Here is a 26347-nt window from a genome sequence, read left to right on the forward strand (position 1 = left end):
AGTTTATTAATTGCTTGGACTAGTTTTTTAATTCAAAAAGTGAGGGTTACTGGTCCTCGGGACCAGTTTATTAATTGCAAATCTATAGGAGAACAAAGCCTGGACCACTCCGGAGACCAGTTTATTATTTAGGACACTAGGGGGGTCACTGGTCCCAAGGACTAGTTTAAAAATTGTCCTTATTTCTAAGTCTGCTTCTGATAACGTTTTCCTTTGGGTCCTCGCGGAGCGCTCCCAAGGAGCAATAAAAATTGTAGTAGTAGTTTCCAGCTTCGTTAAAGGCTGTTTTTGAAGAATAGGACCCATACCTATAGCGTTGCCTGTGTACCCCCACCTACGGCACCGTAGTCCTCCCAGCATCCTCAGCTGTTAGGTAGGGTCGTACTGGACGAAATTGAAAAGGACGCTCCTTCTATCTTAAAAATAGAAGCTAGTTCTCATAGAAATAAAATGGCGCTACGCGGCAGCACTTAGCAATCGCCTACGGAAGGGTAGGGGCGTGCGCGAGGTACATTGGGAGAGATACGGTGCCGCAGGTCGCCCATCATCATTTCCAATCCATCTCAACTCCCTTATCCCTGGTTATATGGGCAAATATCATGGATGACGTCACAGTAAGGCTTCTGAGATAGCTCTATGGAGAAGTTCGCACCTATGGTGCAATCCTGGCGGATTTTCCATGAAATGAAACTCAGGTTATTCAGACGGGATGGTAAGCAAGCGATTTGTGGAGAGAGACCTTTAACCCCAAAAATTTAGTAATGCTGATTTGGCCCCTTTACAAATTGAGACTTACGCTTAATTGGTGAAAAAATAAATCCCTTAAAAATTAAAATAGGGGATTTAAGGTGGAATTCATAATCAACGGACGCAAGGCAATTTAGTACAGGCGAAGGCAGGACGTTTGCGCACGACGCCCTGCCTTCCCCTGTACTATATTACGTTCTGTACGACGTTTATGAACTCCACCATAAAAGTCCACGTTTTTGTTGAGGTGGGTAACAACTTTATAATATAATATGTTCGACAATGTGTAAAAAACTTTTGTATATGTAAAGAAAAAATTAAATATTTATGGGTATATAGTACTATATATATAATTTAAAAGTAAAATTTACTCCCAAGCTATATTAATAATGTATTATAATTATTATTCACCACTGTTTTAATAAGTGAAAAAAATTCTCATAAACGTAAAAACATTTTATACATTAGTCATGTATTTAAGGTTAAAAAAAGAAAAATATTAATGTTTTTCTAAACTGATTGTACGCCTACACTTTGAAAATTGTAATTTTTATACAGGCTGTCGGAAACCCGTTTCAATTAAGGCACTTTCTAAGGTAAGTTCAACACTATCGGGAATGTGAACTTGATGGGACCAAAGTGAAGTGAAAAATGTGAATGCGTTATTATTAGTTTGATGGGTAAAGTCTTTGATGATGTCCTTCTTAACAGTTAGTTCTTTTTCATAGGCCAATGTTATTTTTTGAGATACAGAATAAAATTCATTAATAGTCCAGGTTTGGAAAAGAGGTTCAGGCGTATTCTTAGCTTCCCGAAGTTCCGTTACTTTGGATAGTTGAATGGTAAGAGTTTGCATTTTTGAAACAATTTTAGTTAATTCATCGCGTATGTTCATTAGTGTTTCATTAAGAGGTAGAATTTCTTGTGGGTAATCATTTATGTTGCTTGAAGTTTCTACTTCTTTGAGAGATATGGCTTTTAGCTTTATCGAAGCTATGTTACGAAGAATAACCACTCCTTTTATAGTAAGTTTGTTCCAATTTTGAATTAAGTTATGCAAATCGGCGCAAGAATCTTTTAATTTGCGTGGAATTCCCGTTAGATTACCTTGTTTTTGAGAGAGTGGAGAGTTTTGGGACATCTCTGCAATCAAGGGTAAGTGAGGACTGAGGTCGCTGAGGTGCAGGTGAGACCGTGAGAGATGGATTGGATGTTTGGTGGGTGGGTCGTCAAAATTGGGACCCGAATTTGTATTGCCCAAGCTGACGACGTCTCGCGACTGCCAATATGGTCGCCTGAAAATAAGGTAAGAGATAAGAGCATGTGACGTCTTTACAAAGTTCGTGGTAGCACTCTATACGAGTTTTTTTTTTTTTTTTTTTTTTTTTTTCCCTCCTTCGACCACTAGTACTTAGCCGTTAGGCTTTGAGCACCAGGAAGAGTGTGTAGGGAGGCGTCTGGATCGTCTCAGCGGGCACGATCGATGCCCAGCGAGACTAGCGCCGCACATGTGACGCGGACCGCGGTGACGTGGCCAGCGGTGGTTAGCGAGAGGAGTCCGTCAAGGGTGACCGGGCGGGCCAACGAACGGAGAAGGGAGCGGACCGGTTCGGTCGACGAATACGTATGCGGGCAGGCCAGCAGGAGGTGAGCAGCGTCAGCCGGAGTCCCGCAAGTGGGACAGAGAGCGTTTGCCACGAGGCCGAATCGGTGGAGCACCGCCGGAGTGGGGACGCGGTCACAGTGGAGGCGGGCAAGCAGGGTTTCCCCGTGTCGACCAAGGCGCAGGGTATGGACCGCACGGCTCCCAGGAGCCGGACGGTGACCGTAAAGGAGGCGGCCGCCAGGGCGCTATACGAGTTATACGACCCTACCTAACTGCTGAGGATGCTAGGAGGAGTCCGGTCACTGCGGTGCAGGGTTGGAAATAAGACTGGTCTACAAGTTCAAAACTAGTTTATTAATAGAGTAATATTTGCTGAGGGGGGTGAGACGTCATTGGTTTTTCAGCCAATGAAATTAACAAGCCAACAGATGGAGTCACCTTCTGGTGGCTATAGAGCTCATGTTAAATTCTGCCGCCAAAATGGCGAATGGGCGGATTTTAATGTCACCCTCCCCGTAACCGATATAACTCTATTGCTCGGAGTCTCCGGGGGGGGGGGTTTCCGGCCACAGGGCAAATGACCAGTTTAAAAATTGCCTGGATCAGTTTAAAAATTAAATCGGAGGGGGGTCAGTGTTCCACGGGACCACTAAGAAAATTCAAGGGTAACCAGAGTCCAGACATTAGCTAATATATTTTAATTATCCACTTCTTCAATTTAGCAGACGACGCGCCCTGGTCAGTGGTCATGGACCAGTTTACTTATTCCAGTCCAGAGGGGTCGCTGGCCCAAAGTCCAGTTTAAAAAAAATCCTTATTTCCCACCCTGTTTCCGGCCCTGGGTAAGAGCTAAGAGATCAGGGTGAGAAATATGAAAATTTTTAAACTGGTCATTTGACCAGTAGAGCCCAAGGGTTTTAATTAAAAAACTGGTCAATAACCACTTAATATTTCTATATACTGTCAGAGCTGCACTGAAATGGCTCTAGGGATGGTTTTATTATACTGTTTATTTGTTTTATAAGCATTAATTTCTATAACCTTCTTCTGGGAATTATTTTTTACTAAAGAAGGGGAATTTAAAAAGTGGTCACGGTGACCACTGGACCCCCAGGCATTTAATAAATAAACTGGTTATCATTTAACTGGTCATTTGCCCAGTGCCACCGCCTTATTTCTCACCCTGTAAGAGACAGGCTGGGAAATAGCACACTTCCTCTGGTCCAAAACCAGTTTATTAATTGCTTGGACTAGTTTTTTAATTCAAGAAGTGGGGGTTACTGGTCTTCGGGACCAGTTTATTAATTGCAAATCTATTGGAGAGCAAAGGCTGGGACCAGTCCGGAGACCAGTTAAATATTTCAGATACTAGGGGGGTCACTGGTCCAAAGGACTAGTTTAAAAAATTTCCTTATTTCCCAGCCTGGTAAGAGATACGAAGTTGTGACGTCACGAGAAAGTAAGCAGACTAAATTTTATTTACGGCCTTGCGATGATGCGTGTCACGGACGGTGTGAAACTGTGACTGGAACTGCGAAGTGCCTTCTCTTCACAAAGTACGGTTTTCCACGATAAACTAATCTTGGTGAGTTTTATTTAGTACACTATTTATAAACTCTTACTACTTGGGGCTCAGTATGACAGAGTAGTAACTTAGTAAGTTCAATTATTTGTAAAACTCATTCGGTTTTTAAAACAAAGGCTTAGCAAATTGCGCCAAAAAGTCTCAGATTATTCAAATCGACCCCTCCCCTTCAGCATGCCCCCAGACTGGTTGACCGTGGCATTCTGGCCCCCAAATATTCTATTTGGTATGCTTGCATCTCATTTCTCAATAACAGCGCGCTGTTACACATCCAAGGTGTATGTTTGGATCTGTGTACACTCTTTGCAAGTGATTTAATTATTGCCCTTGTTTTGTACTAACAATATAAATATAAAACTTTCTCATTATTTATTAATTAGAGCTGTTCGAAGATGAGCCTGTAAATTTCGTTGGGTGTTTAAAATATAGTAGAATTGATTGAGAAGCTAAGAACCTTATCATGGATATGAAGGAGTCCAGTAAAGACCACGCAACAGATCCTACTAAAGTTGACCTCCAAATACCATATGGGTTGCAAAGTGCCAATTATGCTCCAAGCACGCCATTTATATTTGGATCTGCATTTTCACCAACCATTCCCTTTCGAACAAATGACTTGTTAACTAGAAATACATCTGACACGATGCATAAAGTGTCATCAGTTCAGAATCGTGAAAACATCAATAATAGCCATCAAATTGAAACTGTTCATGAAAATACGAGTACTCCTTCTTTGATGGGTACTGTTACTGAGAATATCAGCATTCCGTCTCAAATTATTCTCAAAAACTGTAGCCATGCTGAAGCTAAAACAGTTCAAGGAGCTGACAACGGTTTATCTGTAATGGAAAGCGTTCCCACGAATATCAACCACTATTTTGAAGGTGAAACTATTCCAAAGGTTGTGACCACTTCATCACAACTTGCAACTGTTCCTATAAACATTATTCCACGTCAAATTGATAATTTGCAAGTCGCTAATGCTCCTGAAAGTATAACTGATAATTCCAACACACAAACTCTTGACAATACCAAGTATATATTTCAATCTGAAACAGTTGTCGGAAACAGCAACAATGTTCCTCAAACTGAAGCACTTGTTGGAAACAGCATCAATATTTCTCAAACTGAAGCAATTGTTTTAAACAGCATCAATATTTCTCAAACTGAAGCAATTGTCGGAAACAGCATCAATATTTCTCAAACTGAAGCAATTGTCGGAAACAGCATCAATATTCCTCAAACTGAAGCAATTGTCGGAAACAGCATCAATATTCCTCAAACTGAAGCAATTGTCGGAAACAGCATCAATATTCCTCAAACTGAAGCAATTGTCGGAAACAGCATCAATATTCCTCAAACTGAAGCAATTGTCAGAAACAGCATCAATATTCCTCAAACTGAAGCAATTGTCGGAAACAGCATCAATATTCCTCAAACTGAAGCAATTGTCGGAAACAGCATCAATATTCCTCAAACTGAAGCAATTGTCGGAAACAGCATCAATATTCCTCAAACTGAAGCAATTGTCGGAAACAGCATCAATATTCCTCAAACTGAAGCAATTGTCAGAAACAGCATCAATATTCCTCAAACTGAAACAACTGTTGGAAACAGCATCAATATTCCTCAAACTGAAACAACTGTTGGAAACAGCAACAATATTCCTCAAACTGAAGCACTTCTTGGAAACAGCATCAATATTCCTCAAACTAATACAATTGTGGGAAACAGCAAGAATATTCCTCAAACTGATACAATTGTGGGAAACAGCAACAATATTCCTCAAACTGATACAATTGTGGGAAACAGCAAGAATATTCCTCAAACTGATACAATTGTGGGAAACAGTAACAATATTCCTCAAACTGATACAATTGTGGGTAACAGCAACAATATTCCTCAAACTAATACAGTTGTGGGAAACAGCAACAATATTCCTCAAACTGATACAATTGTTGGAAACAGCAACAATATTCCTCAAACTGATACAATTGTGGGTAACAGCAACAATATTCCTCAAACTAATACAGTTGTGGGAAACAGCAACAATATTCCTCAAACTGATACAATTGTTGGAAACAGCAACAATATTCCTCAAACTGATACAATTGTGGGAAACAGCAACAATATTTCTCAAATTGAAACAACTGTAGGAAACAGCAAGAATATTCCTCTAACTGTAAAAATTGTTGGAAACAACAAGAATATTCCTCAAACTGAAGCACTTGTTGGAAACAGCAACAATATTCCTCAAACTGAAGCACTTGTTGGAAACAGCAAGACTATTCCTCAAACTGAAGCACTTGTTGGAAACAGCAAGACTATTCCTCAAACTGAAACAGTTGTTGGAAACAGCCACAATATTCCTCAAACTGAAACAATAACCGAGTATACCAACAACAATTCTCAAACTGGAGTGATTGTGGAGAATTGCGTCAATAATTCTCAAAGTGGAGTAATTGTTGACAATAGAATCAATAGTTCTCAAACTGGAGTAATTGTTGACAATAGGGTCAATAATTCTCAAACTGGAGTAATTTTGGAGAAAACCAACTCTAATCCTCAAACTTTAACAACTGTGGAAAATAGCAACATTAACTCTCAAACAATTTTGCAAATAATTGTTGAGACACCTCAAAATGGAACAGTACAGAACAGTACTGACAATACGAATGATAGTTCTTCAAGTTTTATTCGTGGAAACAGCAAGACATCTTTAATGGAAACTGATGTGTCTCTAACTGGAACAACAGCTCATGGGCAGAATAATACAGTTCAATTTATAATGAAAACTTTCGAGAATATCAGTAACTCTGGTGAAAGAAATGCCACATTGGATAATGCCAACAACAAGAAATCTGAGCCATCTTCGTTCATAACTTATAATTTGAGAGATCTACTTACATCAACACATAAGAAAACTCAGCCCATAGCAACTGTGAAACCAATGCCAGCTAACCAAGCAGTCTCGTCAATGGCATTTAACCAAACAACCTGGTCAACACCATTTAACCAACCAACCTTTTCAACACGTTTTAACCTACCAACCTCGTCAACTCCATTTAACCTACCAACATCGTCAACATCTTTTAACCTACCAACATCGTCAGCACCATTTAACCTACCAACCTCGTCAACTCCGTTTAACCTACCAACATCGTCAACACCTTTAAACCTACCAACATCGTCAACACCATTTAACCTACCAACCTCGTCAACTCCGCTTAACCTACCAACATCGTCAACACCATTTAACCAACCCGCCTCGTCAACCCCATTTAACCTACCAACCTCGTCAACCCCATTTAACCTACCAACCTCGTCAACCCCATTTAACCAACCCGCCTCGTCAACCCCATTTAACCAACCCGCCTCGTCAACCCCATTTAACCAACCCGCCTCGTCAACCCCATTTAACCAACCCGCCTCGTCAACACCAGTTAACCAACCCGCCTCGTCAACACCAGTTAACCAACCCGCCTCGTCAACTTCCGTCAAGACGACTCAAGTTGAAAGTGATGATGATATAATGATAGTTGAAGAAATTATAGATGTTGAGGAATATCAACCTAAAAACTATACTGATGCTTATGCCATGCCTGATGGGAGGATTCTAAATGAACATAACATTGTAATTGGTATGCTAAACAATAATCTACAATTACCCAATGGTGTTAAATGGAAGGAACAAGCGGCAATGACACAACCATTTAAAATACCAAAGAGAGCCATTAATTTTTGTAATGATGGTAATTCAGCTCTGGCTGCTGTTAGTTTAAAACAAGAAAGAGTTTTAAATAGGAATCAGAGTACTGACGCTGTTAGTTCAGATCAGATTGCGGAACTTTCAAGCGCAGCTGAGGTTACGAATGCTACTAGCATTAATCTGGAAAAAGATGCTGGAAATACAATTATAGTAGAACAGACGAAAACCAGTCCAGTTACGCGACAGACGAAAACCAGTCCAGTTACGCAACAGACGAAAACCAGTCCAGTTACACAACAGGCGAAAACCAATCCAGTTACAGAACCACAAAGTACAAATTCTATTACTGAACTTCCCAGTTCAAATCCAGTTACAGTTACAAGACCGCTCAGGGCTAATCTAGTCACTGAACCGCCTAGTGTTAATTCAAATACTGATATGCCTAGTAATAGTACAGATACCGAATCGCGTAACACTAACCCGATTGAAGAGCAGACTAGTACTAACCCAATTGAAGAGCCGACTAGTACTAACCCGATTGAAGAGCCGCCTAGTACTAACCCGATTGAAGAGCCGCCTAGTACTAACCCGATTGAAGAGCCGCCTAGTACTAGCCCGATTGAAGAGCCGCCTAGTACTAGCCCGATTGAAGAGCCGCCTAGTACTAGCCCGATTGAAGAGCCGCCTAGTACTAGCCCGATTGAAGAGCCGACTAGTACTAACCCGATTGAAGAGCCGCCTAGTACTAGTCTGATTGAAGAGCTGCTAAGGACTAAACCGATTGAAGAGCCGCCTAGTACTAGCCTGATTGAAGAGCTGCTAAGGACTAACCCGATTGAAAAGCCGCCTAGTACTAACCCGATTGAAGAGCCGCCTAGTACTAACCCGATTGAAGAGCTGCTAAGGACTAATCCAGTTACAGCACTGCCCAGTTTAAGTCCTGTTAATGAAGTTTCAAGTATAAATCTTTTCATGGATGATTCTGGAGCAAGTTTGAGTAATGACGATTCCAACAAACCCAAAAAGGGTAAGCGAGGAAGAACCAAAAGGAAAGCAAAAGAAGAATTTTTCGTAAAACGAGCTTTACCAGAAAGAAAAAAGAAAAAGGTTGAGGAAGGATTTTACAGAAAGTTCCAAGAAGATGAAGAGGAAGATATCATTGACCCTTGTGACGATGATCGTGACCCTTCTTACGAACCCGAGGCAGACACTGAGGTTTTTGATCCACATGAAATAGATTCTGGACCAACTTCGCCATGTGAGGACACTGAGGAACAGAACATTGAAACTGAGTCAAACGACACTATTGGATTTGATTCAAAATCTGAATGTGATGGTGAAATTCACGAAATTAAAAACAACTTTTCCAAATCAATATCTGATGAAAGCAACCAAGGCTTTACAAAATCAAAAGAAAAGATTGCAGTTAAGAGCGACGCAATTGTCGTAATCAACCTGGACAGTGATTCGGATGAACCCACTGTAATTCCTAGTTCAGATTTGAAGCCCAAGCTTCGTGTCTCAAAATTATCGAAAACAAACCGTCCTGGCCCAAAATCATCAAAGATCAACCAGCTTGGTGAAATTTCTTTTAATAGCAACGCGTCTAATACAGAGGCTTCAGAAATTAACATTCCTGACCCAAAATCTTCAAAAATTAACGCCCCTGGTCCAAAGTCTTCGAAAATTAACGCCCCTGGTCCAAAGTCTTCAAAAATTAACGCCCCTGGTCCAAAGTCTTCGAAAATTAACGCCCCTGGTCCAAAGTCTTCGAAAATTAACGCCCCTGGTCCAAAGTCTTCGAAAATTAACTCCCCTGGTCCGAAGTCTTCGAAAATTAACGCCCCTGGTCCAAAGTCCTCAACAATGAACGACTCTGGTCCTAAGTCCTCAACAATGAACGACTCTGGTCCTAAGTCCTCAACAATGAACGACTCTGGTCCTAAGTCCTCAACAATGAACGACTCTGGTCCTAAGTCCTCAACAATGAACGACTCTGGTCCTAAGTCCTCAACAATGAACGACTCTGGTCCTAAGTCCTCAACAATGAACGACTCTGGTCCTAAGTCCTCAACAATGAACGACTCTGGTCCTAAGTCCTCAACAATGAACGAACATTGTGCAGAATCTTCTAAAATTAATGCCCCAGTTGTAAAATCATCAAAAATGAACATGCCAGGCCCAAAATCTAAGAAGATCAACGTGGATGAAGTAGTGAACGAAACCATTTTAAATGGTCCAGATAATGAAAAAAGTGACGCTGATACCTTCACAAGAAACTATAATAAACCGGGTCCAAAATCGAAAAAAATCAATAGGCCTGGGCCCAAGTCGAAACAAGATTATGTCGCTAATGCAAGTTCGTCCGAGAACAGTACTTCCGAATCACATTTAACCAATGAAATCAGTCTGTTGCCAAATATTCCTGAAACCAATGCTGGAAATAATTCAATGGAAAATTCGCCCAAAAAATGTAAAAAACGACCTATGCCACTAAGCGCAATATTGAAAATGGGTGAAATTAAACAAAAACTCCAAAAATCAGCGGATGAAATTGAAATCAGAAATGCTGAAAAACACGAACTTCTCAATGTTCCTAAAGTAACGGGTTTATTAGAAGCGAGGGAAATCAAACAAGAATTAATTGATACCGAAATTAATCGGATTATTAAACAAGAGATTGAAACGCCAGTTGAAGTACCAGAAAATCTTGCACCAGCAACTTTATCTAGAGAAAATTCGTGGCAAATGAGTCAAGTTCCGCAAACTTGTCAAAATGATGAGGAGGAAGTACCTTCCGCTGAATGTGATGTGCAATTTTCAAAGGAGCCTGAATTCACGTTTATGATTACTAACGTTCATACATTATCCTTAACCAGTGACGAAGAACAAGGTGGCTCACCTTCATGGGTGGAGGATAATTACGCGTCAACTATAGTGAGGAGGCCTGATTTGTTAAAATACATATGTAATCGCGAAAGTATATTTAAACATTCAACAAAGGATAATCACAAAGTGTTACAACTTACTCTCAAGAAGTATTTTAAAAAACCGACTTAATATGTCCTTCGCTTAAAATTATCTTTGTCGAAAGTTATCAGTATGTTAATACGTTTTATTGTAAATTCTGCTCGGGCCAGGGATTACTAATTTGTTAAGTGTGTGTGTGTAGGCTCAGTAGCTGAACCGCTACATCTTTTATAAAAATGTATTGTACTTAGTGTTCTCTTGTAAATGTTAGGATTGCGAGGGTTCACATCATTATCATCCAAGTATTTGTTATTACCTCATATATTCATTAAATTTATTGTACATAGTAAGTGTTAACGCTTCTTAACCAAATTTTGTAATATTTTCGTAAATAAATGGTGCTCGATTATATTTAACTGTGTTGCTAATATCATAAATTTATAAGATATGTTACATAAGTATGACGCTACCTATACTTCGTAATGCTAGAGACTTAACACCTCGAGCTAGTTCGAGAACGACAAGCGAGAGTTGAATGGCTACACTCGGTTAATTTTGCAGTCCATCTTAATTCCTATTTAGTCTGTACTAAGTCTTTGACAGCGCCTCACCAGGCGTAGCTTTACGAGAATCTATGACCTACGTCACTTGATGACAAGCTCTCAGCAGTAACCAGTGACAAACCTATGGAGCGTATCTTATGAATGTATGCTAATATTATACTTTCGTTTCTTAAAGGTGCTTGGCTTAGTGATTTTTATCTAGTTTAAAAGCTATCCGAAGTTAATGCCAATGTAGGCAGGAAAAAAAGTTGGAAAAACTGTCGCGGAAATTAATTTTAGCCATCAAAATGTATATCCATTTACTATAAAGCCAAGTTTCTACGAGTCCTTACTAAATGTAACAAGTAAGTGAGATGTAATACAATAATATCGCTGTTCTAGGCAAGGATGATGAGAAATAGGCGCGCTAACTGTGGAACATTTCAGGTCCGGTGGGAGGCTAGAATTGGGGAGGAATACTCGGAAAAATGGCGGGTGGTCTACGTGATTCGTCTGCCTGCCATTTTTCCGAGTATTCCTCCCCCATTTCTAGCGTCCCACCAGACCTGAATTGTTCCACAGTTGGCGGGCCTATTAGTTTCAGATTTCGCATCCTCCCCCATCCTACTTGTTCTAAGGGTACAAAAAATACATCTTTGTTTTTGCAAGTCGCCCATTACATTAACAACGTATGCTTATTTCTATTGATGTATGTTAAAAAAAAACTGCAGAAACTTGAATAATGAATATTTTATTACACGTACTATAAATTTATATACAAAAGATACACTTAGAATCCGAAAGATGAGGGAAAACTTTTAAAATTCTTGAGAGTGATATATGGAATTGGAATTAGGCTTTCTTCTTGCCTCTCTTTACAGGTTTTTTGCTGGCATATTTAGCTTCCAGGCTGCTCATTAAATTATCGAAAGAGCTTTGTCTTTGACTTTGTCGCATAGAAATGGCTTGTTCTAAAGACGAAAGAGAGCCTTCACTATCTTTCTCATTCAACATTTTTTCAGCTTCCTTAGCTTCTTTTTCAAACTGAAAAACATTTATAAGTATTTAATACCACTCAAATTTAAAAAAAAAAAAAAAGAATATTACTTTTCTTTTGCGTTTTGTGGATGAGATTTTACTTTCTTTCACAAAAGCATCAAATGCGGGAACTTCATCGTTATTGATCATATCGTTTATCATTTTCTTGTATCGAGGTTCATTTTCAAAGTCATAATGCATCAGGCACTCGGAAATAGCGTTCAGATCACCCTTATGCTCCAAATACAAGTCTCTAAGTTCCGTTTTCTCTTCTTCAGAACCTGTATTAATTAATTTTGGTTAGAAGTAAGGGATTATTAATTTAATAGTCTTAACTATTCTAAATTCAAGGGATTTTCAGGGTTTATCAATGCTTGTAAACAAATTCAAATGTTAATTCTCGCTTTGGGATCATGATCTAAAGACTAATGGCACCCCATGTTATTTCCCCATAGAGCTTAATACAGTCGAAGGCAGAGGGCTGCCATTACCCTACAGTGACTTGGTAATTCTGGGTTAACTCCGCCCCCAGCGCCATTATGGTATGTTTTTTTAACAGAATGAAAGCTACATAAGCCCCTCCTCCTGGTATGTTTTTTAGCACTAGTGGAAGGCAGCCTGAAGTTTCATGACGTAGTATTGCCAAGTCCCTATAGTGACTTGGTAATTCTGGGTTAACTCCGCCCCCAGCGCCATTATGGTATGTTTTTTTAACAGAATGAAAGCTACATAAGCCCCTCCTCCTGGTATGTTTTTTAGCACTAGTGGAAGGCAGCCTGAAGTTTCATGACGTAGTATTGCCAAGTCCCTATAGTGACTTGGTAATTCTGGGTTAACTCCGCCCCCAGCGCCATTATGGTATGTTTTCTTAACAGAATCGAAGCTACATAAGCCCCTCCTCCTGGTATGTTTTTTAGCACTAGTGGAAGGCAGCCTGAAGTTTCATGACGTAGTATTGCCAAGTCCCTATAGTGACTTGGTAATTCTGGGTTAACTCCGCCCCCAGCGCCATTATGGTATGTTTTTTTAACAGAATGAAAGCTACATAAGCCCCTCCTGGTATGTTTTTTAGCACTAGTGGAAGGTAGCCTGACCGGGGGGGGGGGGGTGCATGACGTAGTTCTGCCAAGTCCCTATTGCATTATATTACCGATATATTTGTTCCTATGGTCATCTATGTCCTTCAAGGTGACTTTCGGAAATACTGTATGGAAATACGCAGCCCAATCGAAGTCGCTGGAAAGGCCATCATCATCATCTTCACCAACATCGCCAGTCTCATCATAAAGCGAACGTTTTTCTTTGTTTGAGAGAATGTAGAAAGCTTTGGACAGCACTTGAAATTTCCTGCTTGCTATTTCTTTTTCATCCTCGTCGACTTTATCGGGATGAACTTTCAGTGATAGCTTGTAATATGCCCTTTTAACTGTGATATACCATTTAGTTGAAACAAAAGACGTTAGTATTTCCCGCCAAATTTTGATAAACCAAGGCCTAACTCACTTTCCTTCTCATTAGCTTTTCGTTTAATAGAGAATATATCGTACAAATCTTTAGTGCCAAATAACTCTTCAGCATCATTAATTAGACCCATTTCTATAGTAATTTTGCTTTAAACTAAGAATTTTCTCTCAAAGCCAAAAATTTATCGAAAACGAGTCCACTTCGAATCTCCGAGTAGTAGCACGTGACAGTCTGACAGTCAACTTCACAGATTGAAGGAGAGAGATGGAGTGGTACTGTAATGTTGCGGAAACGAAACGATAAAGAACGCCCGTGTGCCTTAAAAATAGAAGCTAGTTCTCATCCAATACAATGGCGCTAAGCGGCAGCATTTAATAATCGCTCGCCGAAGGGTAGGTAGGTTCCTTGCCGCAAGTCACCCATCATAATTTCAACTCCATCTTACCTCTATTCTCTCTGGTCACAGTAGTCCAGCAGCTGATGCCATTTTTCCCGCCTAAAGTTTTTCTTTGAAACAACAATGCGCGACAGCGCGACCATGTGCGCGACGGCGTGCGCTTCACTCAGTGCCACTCCAATTCAGGGCTGGAAATAACCACAGGACACTGAACATTGTCCAATAAAATTTAAAAATGTCCCATAATTGTTTTTAAAACTAAGGGGGTTACTGGGCATTTTGACCAATAAATTTTCCGAAGTTTTGATAGCTTGACTATGAAGATGCGACACTATTTTTGCACACTCCAGTATACAATGTCCTATTTGGTCAGTCAAAGAGGGTGTCACTGGACAAATGTCCTATAAGATTTTTTTCTTATTTCCGGCCCTGGTTTTTGAGGCCGGTTGGACGTGCGCAGCTAAAGCGTGATCGAGTCGGCTGTGGCTCTATTGGTTTGAACAAAGAGAATATAGGGGAGGAGTTGAAGCTCCCCCGTTCCACAAGGCTAAATTACAATGTTGCCCCTAAATTATACTAGTGGTACGAGGGAGTTTCCGGCTCAGTCGCGCCACCTACGATACCATTTAATGTCTCAAACGGAAATGCATCCGTACTGCGCATTGAAGATGCGCGGTAGAAAAGAGCAACAAGATTTTCCCTTCTTTCCACTCCTCCCCTATATTCTCTTTGGCTTGAACCGGGAAGGAGAGGAGAGCGGACCGGTTTACTTTCAGTTTGAGTTACGTTTTGTTCAGTAGTTACGTTGTAATTTTTTTGAAGTATTTGTTTTTGTTTTGAAACCTTTAGTAAGTGTAATTGTTCTGAAGTAGATTTGTTAAATTTCAATTAGGCCTAGGCCTACTTCAATAATTTTTTATCTTTCAGGCCAAAAACTTAAGTTGATTTCAACAACAACACATTCTTTAAAATTTCAAAAGTCCCACACTCCCCACAGGAGGTTCAGTGGCAAAAATGACTGATATAGCCACTCTAAAGAAGGAGGTTGTTGTGGCTATAAAATCCATTTTAGTTAATTACGCTAAAGAAGGCATCCGTATAGATCAATTAAACAGGGAATATAGAGAAAATATTGCCAAAAATGGTGTTCCTTTTAGTCAACTAGGCTTTGCCAGCCTTTCAGATTTCCTCAAAAGTATTCCCAATGACGTTTACTTTTTGAGAAGAGGGCCCGAAACGCTTATTTTTCCAATCCCTGATGAAAAAAATGCGCATATTCTTACGCTAGTGAAGAAAACACCTAAAGCTAAAGGTGGTCGCAAATCCAAGTACGGAGGCAGAAGCTCCTCTCGTCCTTACTCGCATTCATCTCAAAGTTATAGTAGTTACAACAACTCCAATCGTAGCCGTGACATACAAGCCGCTATAAACACTTCCGTGATTAATCCCTCAATCGATGCATTTGACAGAGCTAAAATTGATGAATTTTTGAGTCGTTTTGGTGAAAATGGTGTAGACATTGATGATTTTCAAACAGTCTATAAGAAGAACTATAGTTTCCCCCTTAACTACCTACATTTTGGATTTTATTCGTTGGTTGAGTGCTTAAAAAGCATTCCCGATGTAGTAACCCTTAAAGAGTATAATGGGAAAATGTTGTGCATCTCTACACAATCTATTAAAAGTAAGCAAGCCGTTGTTTGAAGGGCTAGTAACGTCTGACAAGATGTGCGGTACCAAGAAGTGATATCTAGTTTATTAGGGAGAAGGTATAAGTTCGCCACATTTCCAGCTTTATCTCCAGTCCAAACGTATAGTAGGTCCGGAGTTAATCCCCCGCCTCTAAATTGCAACCAGCATCTCATTGGTTCTTGAAAACTCACGTCAGAGCGACGCTGATGACGAAAATTATGTATTTTCCCTCTGAGGAGAGGCAGCGAAATAGCCCGGCCTCCTTTTACGTCCCCCCCCCCTTGTATTTTGAAAGGGGGACTGGGACTATAGAGTAATGTCAGTTCTACTATGCAAACGTCATACCATAGAGTAGTGTTGGTAGAGGGGGGGAGTAGACGGTGTATCCCTCCCTCTAGGCGCGCTTTTGTAAGAGGGGATACTGTACGCGCCTGGTAGGGGGGATGACACTGAGCTAAGAGATAGAATAGAGTAATATCAGTTCTACGTATGCAAACGTCATACCTTCTATCTCTTATGTGTCATCCCCCCTACCAGGCGCGTACAGTATCCCCTCTTACAAAAGCGCGCCTAGAGGGAGGGATACACAGTCTACTCCCCCCTCTACCGACATGGGGCGCGAATGCTTAGGCAACTTATACCTTCTCCCTAATAAACTAGATATCACTTCTTTGCAGTACTATATTTCAAATAATTTTTACCCACTTACCTTGCTTGGTTTTGTCAGTCATACTGGTGGATTTCAACTTTCTCTGTTCAGAAAACCCACCAGTATGACTCTGGCTAAATTATATCACAACTTTTAGCTCCTCAACTAAACTTAAAAGACTTCATCAAGTTTTTTTTAACGCTTAAAGAGCTTAGTGTTTTTATTTTTTGTTTAGAAGCCAAAGCCATAAGAGAACAGCAGCAGCAACAGCAAAGTTTAACAACACCTTCAGTTCCAACAAAGAAAACAGAGTTTCAAATTATCCAACACGCTAGTGCCTCAAATACTAATCAAACTTACGAAGAACAACAGAAGTATCCATTAGAAGGTGCAACATCGTCAAACTACTACACTGTTGAATCACCTGAGGCTGAAATGGATAGTGTAAATTTAAACAAAACACTGAAGCGAAAAATGATGACGGTAAATATCAATTGGGGGTAGTTAAAGGGACTAACCGGACCTCTCCCGAGGCAGTCTGCCTTTAGGGACGGGGGAAAACACTCAGCTTTTTGGCCATAAGGAGTGGCGCCACTGTCGCGGCGGGGGCTAGGCATTATGCTTCCCAACAGTTTGACCCCGCAAGCCTCCGGTGGCGCCCTTTAAGTTACAGGGAGACCAGTGGTCCTATAGAATTCCTATAAAATCCTATATTTTTGAACCTGTCCTACATTATCCTATATAATTTCATGAAAGTTCCTTTTATATTATTATTATCCTATAATTTCATGAAAGGTCCTATAATATCCAATATTTTCATGAAAGGTCCTATAATATCCAAAAATTTCATGAAAGGTCCTATAATATCCAATATTTTCATGAAAGGTCCTATAATATCCAATAATTTCATGAAAGGTCCTATAATATCCTATAATTTCATGAAAGGTCCTATAATATCCTATAATTTCATGAAAGGTCCTATAATATCCTATAATTTCATGAAAGGTCCTATAATATCCTATAATTTCATGAAAGGTCCTATAATTTCATGAATGGTCCTATAATATTCTATATTTTCAACCTGTCCTATATTATCCTATAATTTCATGAAAGGACCTATAATTTCCTATATTTTATGCTTAGAATTAAGTTTTCGCATAGTTTAGCATCAAATAGTCCTATATTTTACTATAAAAAGTTAAAAACACATTTTTCCCCCCTATAAAATCCAAGCCATAATTCCGGAAAAAAATTCCAACTTTTCCTATTAGGAATTAAATTAGGATTAAACTAAGTTTAAGAACAAAAATTGGTGGAACGTTTAAGAATTCCTTGTTTAAAGAATAAGGAATGATAATTTCAGGTGCTAGAACATCATAAAAGGGGTTTAAGCGTTGACGATTTTGCTCAAGAATATGAAAGAATACATCAACAGCCTTTAGATCTGGAGGCAATTGGATACGTTGATATAATGGAGCTTATTGAACAATTCCCGGAAATATTTGGACTCATTCATCCTGAAAATCCCAATGAGAATTTTATCATTTACGACTCGCGTCAAGAAGCCTCCTTTGTTAAAGAACTCAATAAAAAGAAAGTCATACCTGAGAATTTAGTTACAAACATCAAGCAAATTCTGATAATTAATCCAGAGGGAATAAGTTTCCCAAGCCTCGAAGAAGATTATAAGTTAAACTTTAAAGTCGAGTTGCCTTATTTGAATTTGGGTTATTTCACGATGGAAAGTTTTGTAAAAGAATTGAATTCTTCCGTACCTGACACATTTAACATCTTTGAAGGTACGTAACGTAATCAGGGTTCGTACGGAACCTGGATAAGTCAGGGATATGAAAATTAGGCGAATAAGTCAGGGATTTTAACGTTTTTCCTAAAAAGTCAGGGATAAGTCAGGGATTTTAACATTTTTCCTAAAAAGTCAGGGATATGTCAGGGATTTCGTTTGGTATATGAAACCATGCTTTGAGAAATGCTAAATATAAGACAGGTGTGATGAAGTGGGCTCTGGTAAGCACCTTAAAATGGTCAGGGATATTGCCAAAATTTGGTCAGGGATAACCTGGAAAAGTCAGGGATTTTCAATGTAAAAATTTCGTACGAACCCTGCGGTAACATTTTGAGACATTGGTCCAGGTGGTAAAAGGGCTACCTCACCTCTCTTTTTTTCCCCAGAGAGTGGGACAAAGAAGATTTCGTTGATTCAAGAAGGAGAACAACAACGTAGTTTGCCTAAGAGACAGTATAAGGTACCCTCTCCGGAACAGCCCTTAACGCAGCAGCCATCTTTACCACCAAATGTTCCCGAGGATGCTGCCACTATTGAGGACCGTTACAAACAACAGACATTGGACGACCGTTATTTTGATAAATACTTTGAAGTTATCATGAGTGATGTGACCAATCCCGGCTTGTTCTACATACAGGTTGTAGGAATTGAAATGACAGGGACCTTGGACGTACTTATGAATAAATTAGAGTAAGAAATCATCATTGATACAATGAATGAAGTGATTTAATTAGCCTTATTCCTGATCAGCGCCATCTACCCATAGCGGTGACTTTGAGAACTACTGTAAGCGGCAAGCCAATCAGATGTCGCTAAAATCTGGTGACGTCATTTTTGGTAAGACCCGAGAGTGCCAGTCAGTGACGTCACCAGATTTTAGCGACATCTGATTGGCTTGCCGCTTACAGTAGTTCTCAAAGTCGCCGCTATGGGTAGGTGGCGCTGATCAGGAATAAGGCTAATTAATAAAAAAAAAATGCCAATTTAATTAATTAAATTAATTTATTTTAGAGAAACCTACAACCTTCCTCGTGGTACAGAGTATATGGTGCCACATAACTGTTTTGTAAGGTCCATGCCTTGCGTTGCGCTTTACTGCGGTGATTGGCATAGAGCTAAAATGCTGGGTTTTCCAAATAAAGATGATGTTGAGGTTTTTATTAAGAAATTTATATTTTATTTCCCAAACCAAATTTTAAAACCCAATTTACAATTCTTTCTGTTTTAAAGGTATTCTACGTTGATTATGGCACTAAAAGTTGCGTTAAACGAGAACAAATACGGTTCATCAAGAAATCATTCATGGATTTCAACTCTCAAGCAATTAAAGCTCGACTAGCTGGCTTGAAACCTGTCGACGTAATTTCTTTATTTCTTTTCAAATTAAATTTAAATCTTAATCTTAACCTTTCCCGCAATTTATTTTTAATTTTATTAGTCACTTGATTTATGGAGTCTTGATTCTGGTTATCGTCTTCTGGATTTAACGAGAGAGAGAGAATTACTATGCAAAGCAATAACTTACGATGTAATTTTTTTTTTAAAAAAAAGGTCCGGAAAAACATATTTTTCCTAAAAATATTTAGCATTTTATTATACTTTTAGTACGAGAAAGGAATGTCTGTTGAATTACACGTTGATGATGATAATGGTTATGACCTTTGTGTCAATGACGTTTTAGTTGATGAAGGTTACGCGGAACCGAACGACAATGAATTAGTAAGTTGCTATAAGTTAACTTGCATCGTTAGTATAACTGTGTGTTCATATTAATACTAGCAGAAGGGGGTAATAGAAGAAGTGTGACACTGTATCCTCTTAATACTTAAGTTATGTAACATCATTCTTCCCATGCAGGCGAGGGATCCCTTTTTGTTTGCTCTCCCTCTCATCAAACTTTATTAAGATGGGCATGGCACCTTGGGGTGAATTCTTTAAAGGGAGGGTGAAGTGGAAAATCAAGTGATTTTTTATCGATTCTTCTACTAATTACAAGACCAGTCTGCATAGTGAAACATTCAAGAAATACCAGTTCCGAATGATTTTAAAATTCAAATTAGGTTCAGATTTTAAGGATAATTTTAAAGAAGGACCTCCGACCAATCGCGTAACGCCCTGCCTTTTTATTAACAAAATTCTCGTGGCACGCATGCTCCGTGTTGAATGAAATTTATCACGAGATTTGATAAAATTAGGCGCGTGACGTGACAATCGTGGCGCGAGGCATGGAACGTGCCACGAGTATTTTGTTAACAAACAGGCAGGGCCTTACGCTATTATCCTTAAAATCTGAACCTAATTTGAATTTTAAAATCATTCGGAATCTGTATTTCCTGAATGTTTCACTATGCAGACTGGTCTTAAAATTAGTAGAAGAATCGATAAAAAATCACTTGATTTTCTACTTCACCCTCCCTTTAACTGTTTGATACTGAATCCCCAGCAATCAACCGACAAACCTTGATTGTCTTGACTTGGGATAAAAATGCACGAGTGCATGCATGCATGCGCCTTGGCAAATACTTAAGCGCTAATAGAGTAATGATGAGGGACTTATTTATCGCGTATGTGATTCGGTTTAGTAACGTTGCTATAATAAATGTATAATGATGTTGGGAAGAATGACATTACACTTACCCTCCCGCTTTGTGCTTGTACACTTCTCTCGAAGAGAAGTATTATATACTTCTGATACTAGCCATTTCCATTAGATATTAATGATGTCTCAAAACTTAATAATTTTGTGAATTTGTCTACGCAGGAAGAGCTACGTTCTCTCTACAACAGCGAAAACAGTGAATATCAAGTTGAAACTTATGAAAATCCAACTGCGGAGAATGTTCCATTTGTTGAACAGCCTATTATCAACAACTATTCTACATTGGAGGAGGAAACTCAATCAAATAGAATATCAAAATACCCTCCTGGTTTTGATAAAAGTATACTGGAAAAATTATCGGAAAAAGTTTTAAGGGAGAAGGAAGCGTCGGATTCCTTAGACTGTAGAACTCCTTCCCCTGAACCTGAAACGGAAGAGGCTGAAATCCCGTTTGTAGCCAGAGTTCCTTTTCAACATCCATCGTTTACTTCGCAACCAACTGCCAATGTTCAACCAAATATTGGTGGTCACGCAACTCCTAATGAACCAATAACTCAAATAGTAGAACCCGAGGCATCCCACAAGGCAACATCGCAACAAAATTTGACCAATGCCATAAACGGAGATTCTCAAGAAGCGTCGTCTTGCGTTACCTCAAGAAAATACGTCAAAAAGTATGTTAATTGTAATGTTAAATCGCATTATTCAGTATGTAACCGATTCCTTCACAAAATAAATTTGCATTGCAGAGTCAAACTTCCGATGAATTGTAATGGGCACTTTATCAATTACAATTCTAAATTATTTCTGACATCTGGGGACATTTCTCATTTTATCTATGGATCTAATGTATTTTTGAAAATGGTAAAAGCATTACCTTAATTCATGATTAGTTGAAATTTAAATCCCAAGTTTCATTGTCTTAGTTTCACAAACTGATCAAGTTTCAAGATCTTGAAATGTTAACAATCGCGAGAAATGAATGCCCGGCTTTGTTTGATGAACTTACACAGTATGGCTTAAACATTTTATCTACTATTTAACACAATTCTAATCTACTTTTTATTTAGATATAAAGTTCGTGGCTTTGAAGATACGTCTACGCAACAAAATTGTTGCGTGGTAACGTTAGTCCCCCTTGAAAGCTGCATTAAAGCGCTGGAAAAAGTACATACTAACCATGAAGAACTAAAGCGAGCCTTACAAGATGCTTTAGATAATTTCGACCCGTTAGATCCATGCTGGATGGTAATTTAATTAAGATTAAGGTTAAGGTAAAAAAATTAATCTTCCCCCGAAATTAATGTTAATTTTAAACCATCAGCAGACAAAAAACGACATTTCAAATGAACAGAATGAAATTGAAACACCAGAATTCATTCAAGAGCAATTTCTGAAACTTAGCGCAGAAAGGTATATTTTTTTTTCGTTAATCTTCATTCATTAATCTTAAGAGGAGTTTTAATTAATTATTTTTAGAAAGGGAATTGGTAAACGAATTTTCGAAGAAGACTACAGTCTCGAAACTCATTTGGAATACCTATCAGTCACTGAAAAATTTCAGTATTACCGTGAATTATGTCAAACGATGGAAACTGCGCAAAGTGAAAAACCGATCCTTAAATCAATCGAAGAACTTTCCCTGAAAAATGAAACTTATAGTAATATTTCGAATGAACGTCACAGGAATGTAAGGTCCGTTCAAGCTGTAGCTCCTATTTCCGCTGTCCAAACTCCCGTAAGTTCTACTCAAGTGAGAAATATGATCTCAGCAGCTACCAATAACAATTTTACGGGGGTTCCTTTATCCGCCGCTGACGTGGTGGCAAATCCTAATATTTTCTATCCTAATTTGTTGAGCCAACCAAATATGATCTTCCCTAATATGCAGTATATGCAACAGTTCCTTTATCAGCAACACGGAGCTCCTCCGTTTCAAAGCGAAACATTGTTTAATAATAATGTGCCTTTTCCACAAGGTTTCTTCAACCCACTAAATAAACATCCGTGAGAAAAACAAAATTCATTCAGGGGAATATATTTCATTTCTTTTTTTTTCTTTTTAATTGTCATGAGTATGGAAGTGAAGTTTATATATTCTATAAATGTTTTGTTTCTGTTTTGTTTGACCAAAAAATGTATAACTAAATGTGTTCAATTTGAAATAAAATAGTCTAATACGTAATAAAGTCACATCATTTCAGGGAGCCCACCGGTCCTATAATTCCTATAAGTATAAATTCCTATATTTTTTATTCTGTCCTTTATTATCCTATAATTTCATGAAAGGTCCTATAATATCCTATATTTTTGACTTAGTCGAAGTTTTCGTATAGTTTAGCATCAAATTTATCAAAATTTAGCTTTTTTTTTATCGAGATCACATTTGAATCGACACCGAAATTGTGGAGCTCGCTTAGGATTTTTTATATATTATATTATGTTATATTTTAATTAAGTTCTTCTGAGTTTTCAAAGTAAAATCCAATTTGTTATCTTTTTATTTTTTGAGATTTTTCTACATAGTTTAAGCCCCAAAATTGTATTATATATGAGCATTTTTAGTCCTATATTTTCCTATAAAAACACGTGATTTTTTCTCCTATAAAATCCTATAATTCCGGAAAAAAATTCCTATTTTTCCTATAAGGAATTTAAATTTAAGAGTGGGCTCCCTGTCATTTATATCATGCTCTTCTTTATTCTATGCTTACAGTGTTCTGTTCGTATGGATCCTGGATAAGTCAGGTATTTCTAAAATAGGGGAATAAGTCGTGGATTTAAAGTTTTTTTCCTAAAAAGTCGGGGATAGGTCAGGGATTTCGTTTGGTACATCAAACCATGAAGGGGGGAGCTCTGGTAAACACCTTAAAATGGTTAGGGATAATCTGGAAAAGTCAGGGATTTTCAGTATAAAAATTTCTTCCGAACCATGGCTCTTAGCCTTGTCACAATCCTTTACCTTTTAACTACTCCATTTAAAAATAACGAACGAAATAAAAATACATCAACTACCATTACAACAAGATGGTCTAGCCCATAATTAATCCACATCGTTCTTGCTATCCGTACTGCGATAAATTTACTTCCACCATAAGTTTATAAGCTATGTTCCATAAGTGTGTCACTCGTTAATGAGAGCTTGTCATGAAGTGACGTAGGCGAAACGTCATAGATTCTCGTAAAGCGACGCCTGGTGAGGCGCTATCAAAGGCTTAGTATAGACTAAATAGGAGGATGGACTGCAAAACCGAGTGTAGTCAATTCTCGCGTCGTTCTTGGACTAGCTTTCATTAAACCTCTGGCATTACGAAGTAGAGGTAGTGACATACTTATGGAACATATCTTATAAACTTATGCTTCCACTCATGTTTCAGCTAGAATCCGCTACTTTAGGAGTCTGTTCAAGCATGTTCCCTGGGCGACGGTCGTGTAGACGTGGATTAGTATAGATTATCGTACAGAGACGTAGGTGACACTGTAATGGTACAACTATAGATGGTAATCTATGCAAGATCTATGAAACAACTTTCGAAACTTCGTCTATGACGAAAACAAAAGTCTATACCCTTGGAGTTATATCATGTGGTATTTTTAAATTATTATCGTATACACCCGTTTTTATATCTTATTCTTAGATCCCTGTAATGGTACAACTCCAGTTGGTGATCTATGTCGCAACTTTCGAAACTTCGACTATGACGAAAACAAAAGAAGTTATATCTTGTGGTATTGTTAAAATATTATCGTATAGGGTGTTTCCGCCAGAGTAAATAGGGGGAAGAAATGGGGGCGAAAACCGGTTTTCAGGGGATGTCAACATGGCGTCCTAACGTGGCCAGAGCGGGCAGCCGGCAAGGGGAGAGGAAAGGGGGAAGGTAACTTGACGTCACGCGCAAAGACCTATACACCCGTTTTCTATCCTAGCCTTAGATCCCTGTAATTGTACAACTCCAGTTGGTGATCTAGTCAAGATCTATGTCACAACTTTCGAAACTTCGTCTATGACAAAAACAAAATAGCTGTACCCTTGGAGATATATCTTGCGGTATTTTTAAATTATTTTCATATACGCCGTTTTCTATCCTAGCCTTGGATCCCTGTAATTGTAGGATTTGCGGACTTTGTTGCATAGAGAAGATTTTTTACATTTCTGGGCGCCATTTTTTAAGATGGCGGCGGATTGGAATATTCTATCTTCGTACGTACGCGCCTACTACTTATGAGTAACGTTCCTGCAAATTTTCAGCCTTCTAGGGCAAGTGGTTTGGGTTGGGCGTTGATTATCAGTCAGTCAGGACTTTGATTCATATAGATATAGACATATGATATAGTTAATTCCAAAAGTTTATAAGAACTTTTGTTAATTCTTTAAACTAACAAGGGAGATGGTTTCGAGTCTTACCCTTCTCAGTATATTAAAGGGGCTGTTCGAACCGTGGGGCAAACGACGGTCTTCCTCACAGAACTTAGCTTTGTGGTTGGGTAAAAAAGGAGGGGGGAGGGTCGAACATCCCCTTTAACTTCTGACATTTGTTACTGAGTTTCAGTTTAAAATTAAATGGCTAATTAAAGCATTCCAAGTATTAATACTAGTGTTTATGACGATAATGAGTTAAAAATTAACTTTTCTAATTTCAAAGAAAAATACAAGCATCTGCTGCATTATGAGCCTATTGACGTCTTCTTCCCAGTGCCAAGCAGAAAGGACGGGGCCGACGCCACTCAGTGATAAAGGAGGGCTTCTCATATCACACGACGCGAGCAAGGTTCAACGAAATTTACTTTTTGTTTTTATATCTATATACTTTTGTTTATACTTCATAAATGTACTATAGAATAAATAAATTGTTCCTTTTGTTTATACTTTATAAATGTACTATAGAATAAATAAATTGTTCCTTTTGTTTATACTTCATAAATGTACTATAGAATAAATAAATTGTTCCTTTTGTTTATACTTCATAAATGTACTATAGAATAAATAAATTGTTCGTCGATTTAATGAATCTAATTTTTTATTCCTTTTCTTGTCAATAAAGTTACAGGCATATATATGATTTTAAAAGGGATTAATTAGGTTGAAAAGGATTGGGAATATGGGTTAATTAGAGGTTCCCGGTAACCACTTTAGCACTGTTAAAGGCAGCGCGTCGAGGGGCTATTCACTAATGAATATTTTCTTTTATCGCTGGTTTTTATTTACGCTTTAGAAAAGGATAGGGATTCATTGGTGATTTAAAATGGATGGGGATTAATGGTTGCGTCTGGATTACGAGTAATCATCGGGGGGCTACTCACTAAAAACTTGTTAGCGATTTTAAACGGGATTGGGATTGTGGGTAACTTAGGGGCTACGTGTTGTTATTATTTCACTAGTTTTGAACGGATAATTAAGAATTCACACATTTGACGCTAGGGGCGCTGTGTACGTAGTTACGTATTTACTGACATCTAAAACATGATAAAATTCTGCTAGACATTCGTGTAAGCAATATATAGTTCATAAATTGCCGCTAGGGGCGCTGTATACGTAGTTACGTAT

The 26347-nt window shown here is 38.6% G+C and overlaps 4 protein-coding genes across 11 annotated transcripts; 2 read left to right on the plus strand and 2 right to left on the minus strand.

Moving 5' to 3' along the window:
- Positions 1–1147: 1147 nt before the first annotated feature.
- LOC149690312 (cyclin-dependent kinase 2-interacting protein) lies at positions 1148–1888 on the minus strand. The gene has a single exon (XM_089869820.1). The coding sequence runs from the start codon at positions 1886–1888 to the stop codon at positions 1298–1300; it is 591 nt and encodes a 196-aa protein (XP_089725946.1). The 3' UTR covers positions 1148–1297.
- A 1894-nt stretch (positions 1889–3782) lies between these two features.
- On the plus strand, positions 3783–10801 carry LOC149690313 (uncharacterized). Of its 3 annotated transcripts, none has more exons than XM_089869812.1 (2): positions 3783–3938; positions 4319–10801. In XM_089869812.1, exon 2 carries the CDS (start codon positions 4399–4401, stop codon positions 10705–10707), a length of 6309 nt encoding a protein of 2102 aa, XP_089725938.1. In that variant the 5' UTR covers positions 3783–3938; positions 4319–4398; the 3' UTR covers positions 10708–10801. The 3 variants fall into 3 exon arrangements, with proteins under 3 accessions (XP_089725938.1, XP_089725939.1, XP_089725940.1); XM_089869813.1 differs by lacking the exon at positions 3783–3938 and adding an exon at positions 4112–4243; XM_089869814.1 differs by lacking the exon at positions 3783–3938 and adding an exon at positions 4223–4247.
- Positions 10802–11894: 1093 nt separating this feature from the next.
- Positions 11895–14229, minus strand: LOC149690314 (dnaJ homolog subfamily C member 9). Of its 2 annotated transcripts, none has more exons than XM_089869827.1 (5): positions 14107–14229; positions 13701–13936; positions 13348–13623; positions 12267–12478; positions 11895–12203 (listed from the first exon to the last, which is right to left on the minus strand). In XM_089869827.1, the coding sequence occupies exons 2-5, from the start codon at positions 13789–13791 to the stop codon at positions 12012–12014; spliced, it is 771 nt and encodes a 256-aa protein (XP_089725953.1). In that variant the 5' UTR covers positions 13792–13936; positions 14107–14229; the 3' UTR covers positions 11895–12011. The 2 variants fall into 2 exon arrangements, with proteins under 2 accessions (XP_089725953.1, XP_089725952.1); XM_089869826.1 differs by having other exon boundaries at positions 13701–13979; positions 14107–14216.
- A 512-nt stretch (positions 14230–14741) lies between these two features.
- LOC149690315 (tudor domain-containing protein 5-like) lies at positions 14742–25816 on the plus strand. 5 transcript variants are annotated; one of them, XM_089869821.1, is made up of 16 exons: positions 14749–14906; positions 14986–15742; positions 16635–16882; positions 17763–18198; positions 18590–18893; positions 19215–19356; positions 19434–19562; positions 19642–19731; positions 19809–19922; positions 20965–21476; positions 21552–21666; positions 21729–21814; positions 21873–22050; positions 22127–22215; positions 22282–25385; positions 25446–25816. In XM_089869821.1, the coding sequence occupies exons 2-15, from the start codon at positions 15073–15075 to the stop codon at positions 22811–22813; spliced, it is 3645 nt and encodes a 1214-aa protein (XP_089725947.1). In that variant the 5' UTR covers positions 14749–14906; positions 14986–15072; the 3' UTR covers positions 22814–25385; positions 25446–25816. The 5 variants fall into 5 exon arrangements, with proteins under 5 accessions (XP_089725951.1, XP_089725947.1, XP_089725948.1 ...); XM_089869822.1 differs by having other exon boundaries at positions 22282–25003; XM_089869823.1 differs by having other exon boundaries at positions 22282–24850.
- The last annotated feature ends 531 nt before the right edge of the window (positions 25817–26347 follow it).

The sequence above is a fragment of the Phalangium opilio genome, unplaced genomic scaffold (assembly GCF_054372755.1).
Source record: "Phalangium opilio isolate 3A_F unplaced genomic scaffold, DU_Popi_V2 ptg000031l_1, whole genome shotgun sequence".
Taxonomy (NCBI): domain Eukaryota; kingdom Metazoa; phylum Arthropoda; class Arachnida; order Opiliones; family Phalangiidae; genus Phalangium; species Phalangium opilio.

Bases quoted from the DNA above. Each gene is read 5' to 3' on its own strand.
- LOC149690312 (XM_089869820.1), bottom strand. From the start codon at position 1,888: ATGTCCCAAAACTCTCCACTCTCTCAAAAACAAGGTAATCTAACGGGA.
- LOC149690313 (XM_089869812.1), top strand. From the start codon at position 4,399: ATGGATATGAAGGAGTCCAGTAAAGACCACGCAACAGATCCTACTAAA.
- LOC149690314 (XM_089869827.1), bottom strand. From the start codon at position 13,791: ATGGGTCTAATTAATGATGCTGAAGAGTTATTTGGCACTAAAGATTTG. The intron at 12,479-13,347 runs GTAATATAATGC...TAATTAATACAG, and splicing joins CCATAGGAACAAATATATCG to GTTCTGAAGAAGAGAAAACG. The intron at 12,204-12,266 runs GTAATATTCTTT...AATGTTTTTCAG, and splicing joins CCACAAAACGCAAAAGAAAA to TTTGAAAAAGAAGCTAAGGA.
- LOC149690315 (XM_089869821.1), top strand. From the start codon at position 15,073: ATGACTGATATAGCCACTCTAAAGAAGGAGGTTGTTGTGGCTATAAAA. The intron at 16,883-17,762 runs GTAAATATCAAT...TGATAATTTCAG, and splicing joins TGAAGCGAAAAATGATGACG to GTGCTAGAACATCATAAAAG. The intron at 19,923-20,964 runs GTAAGTTGCTAT...TTGTCTACGCAG, and splicing joins AACCGAACGACAATGAATTA to GAAGAGCTACGTTCTCTCTA.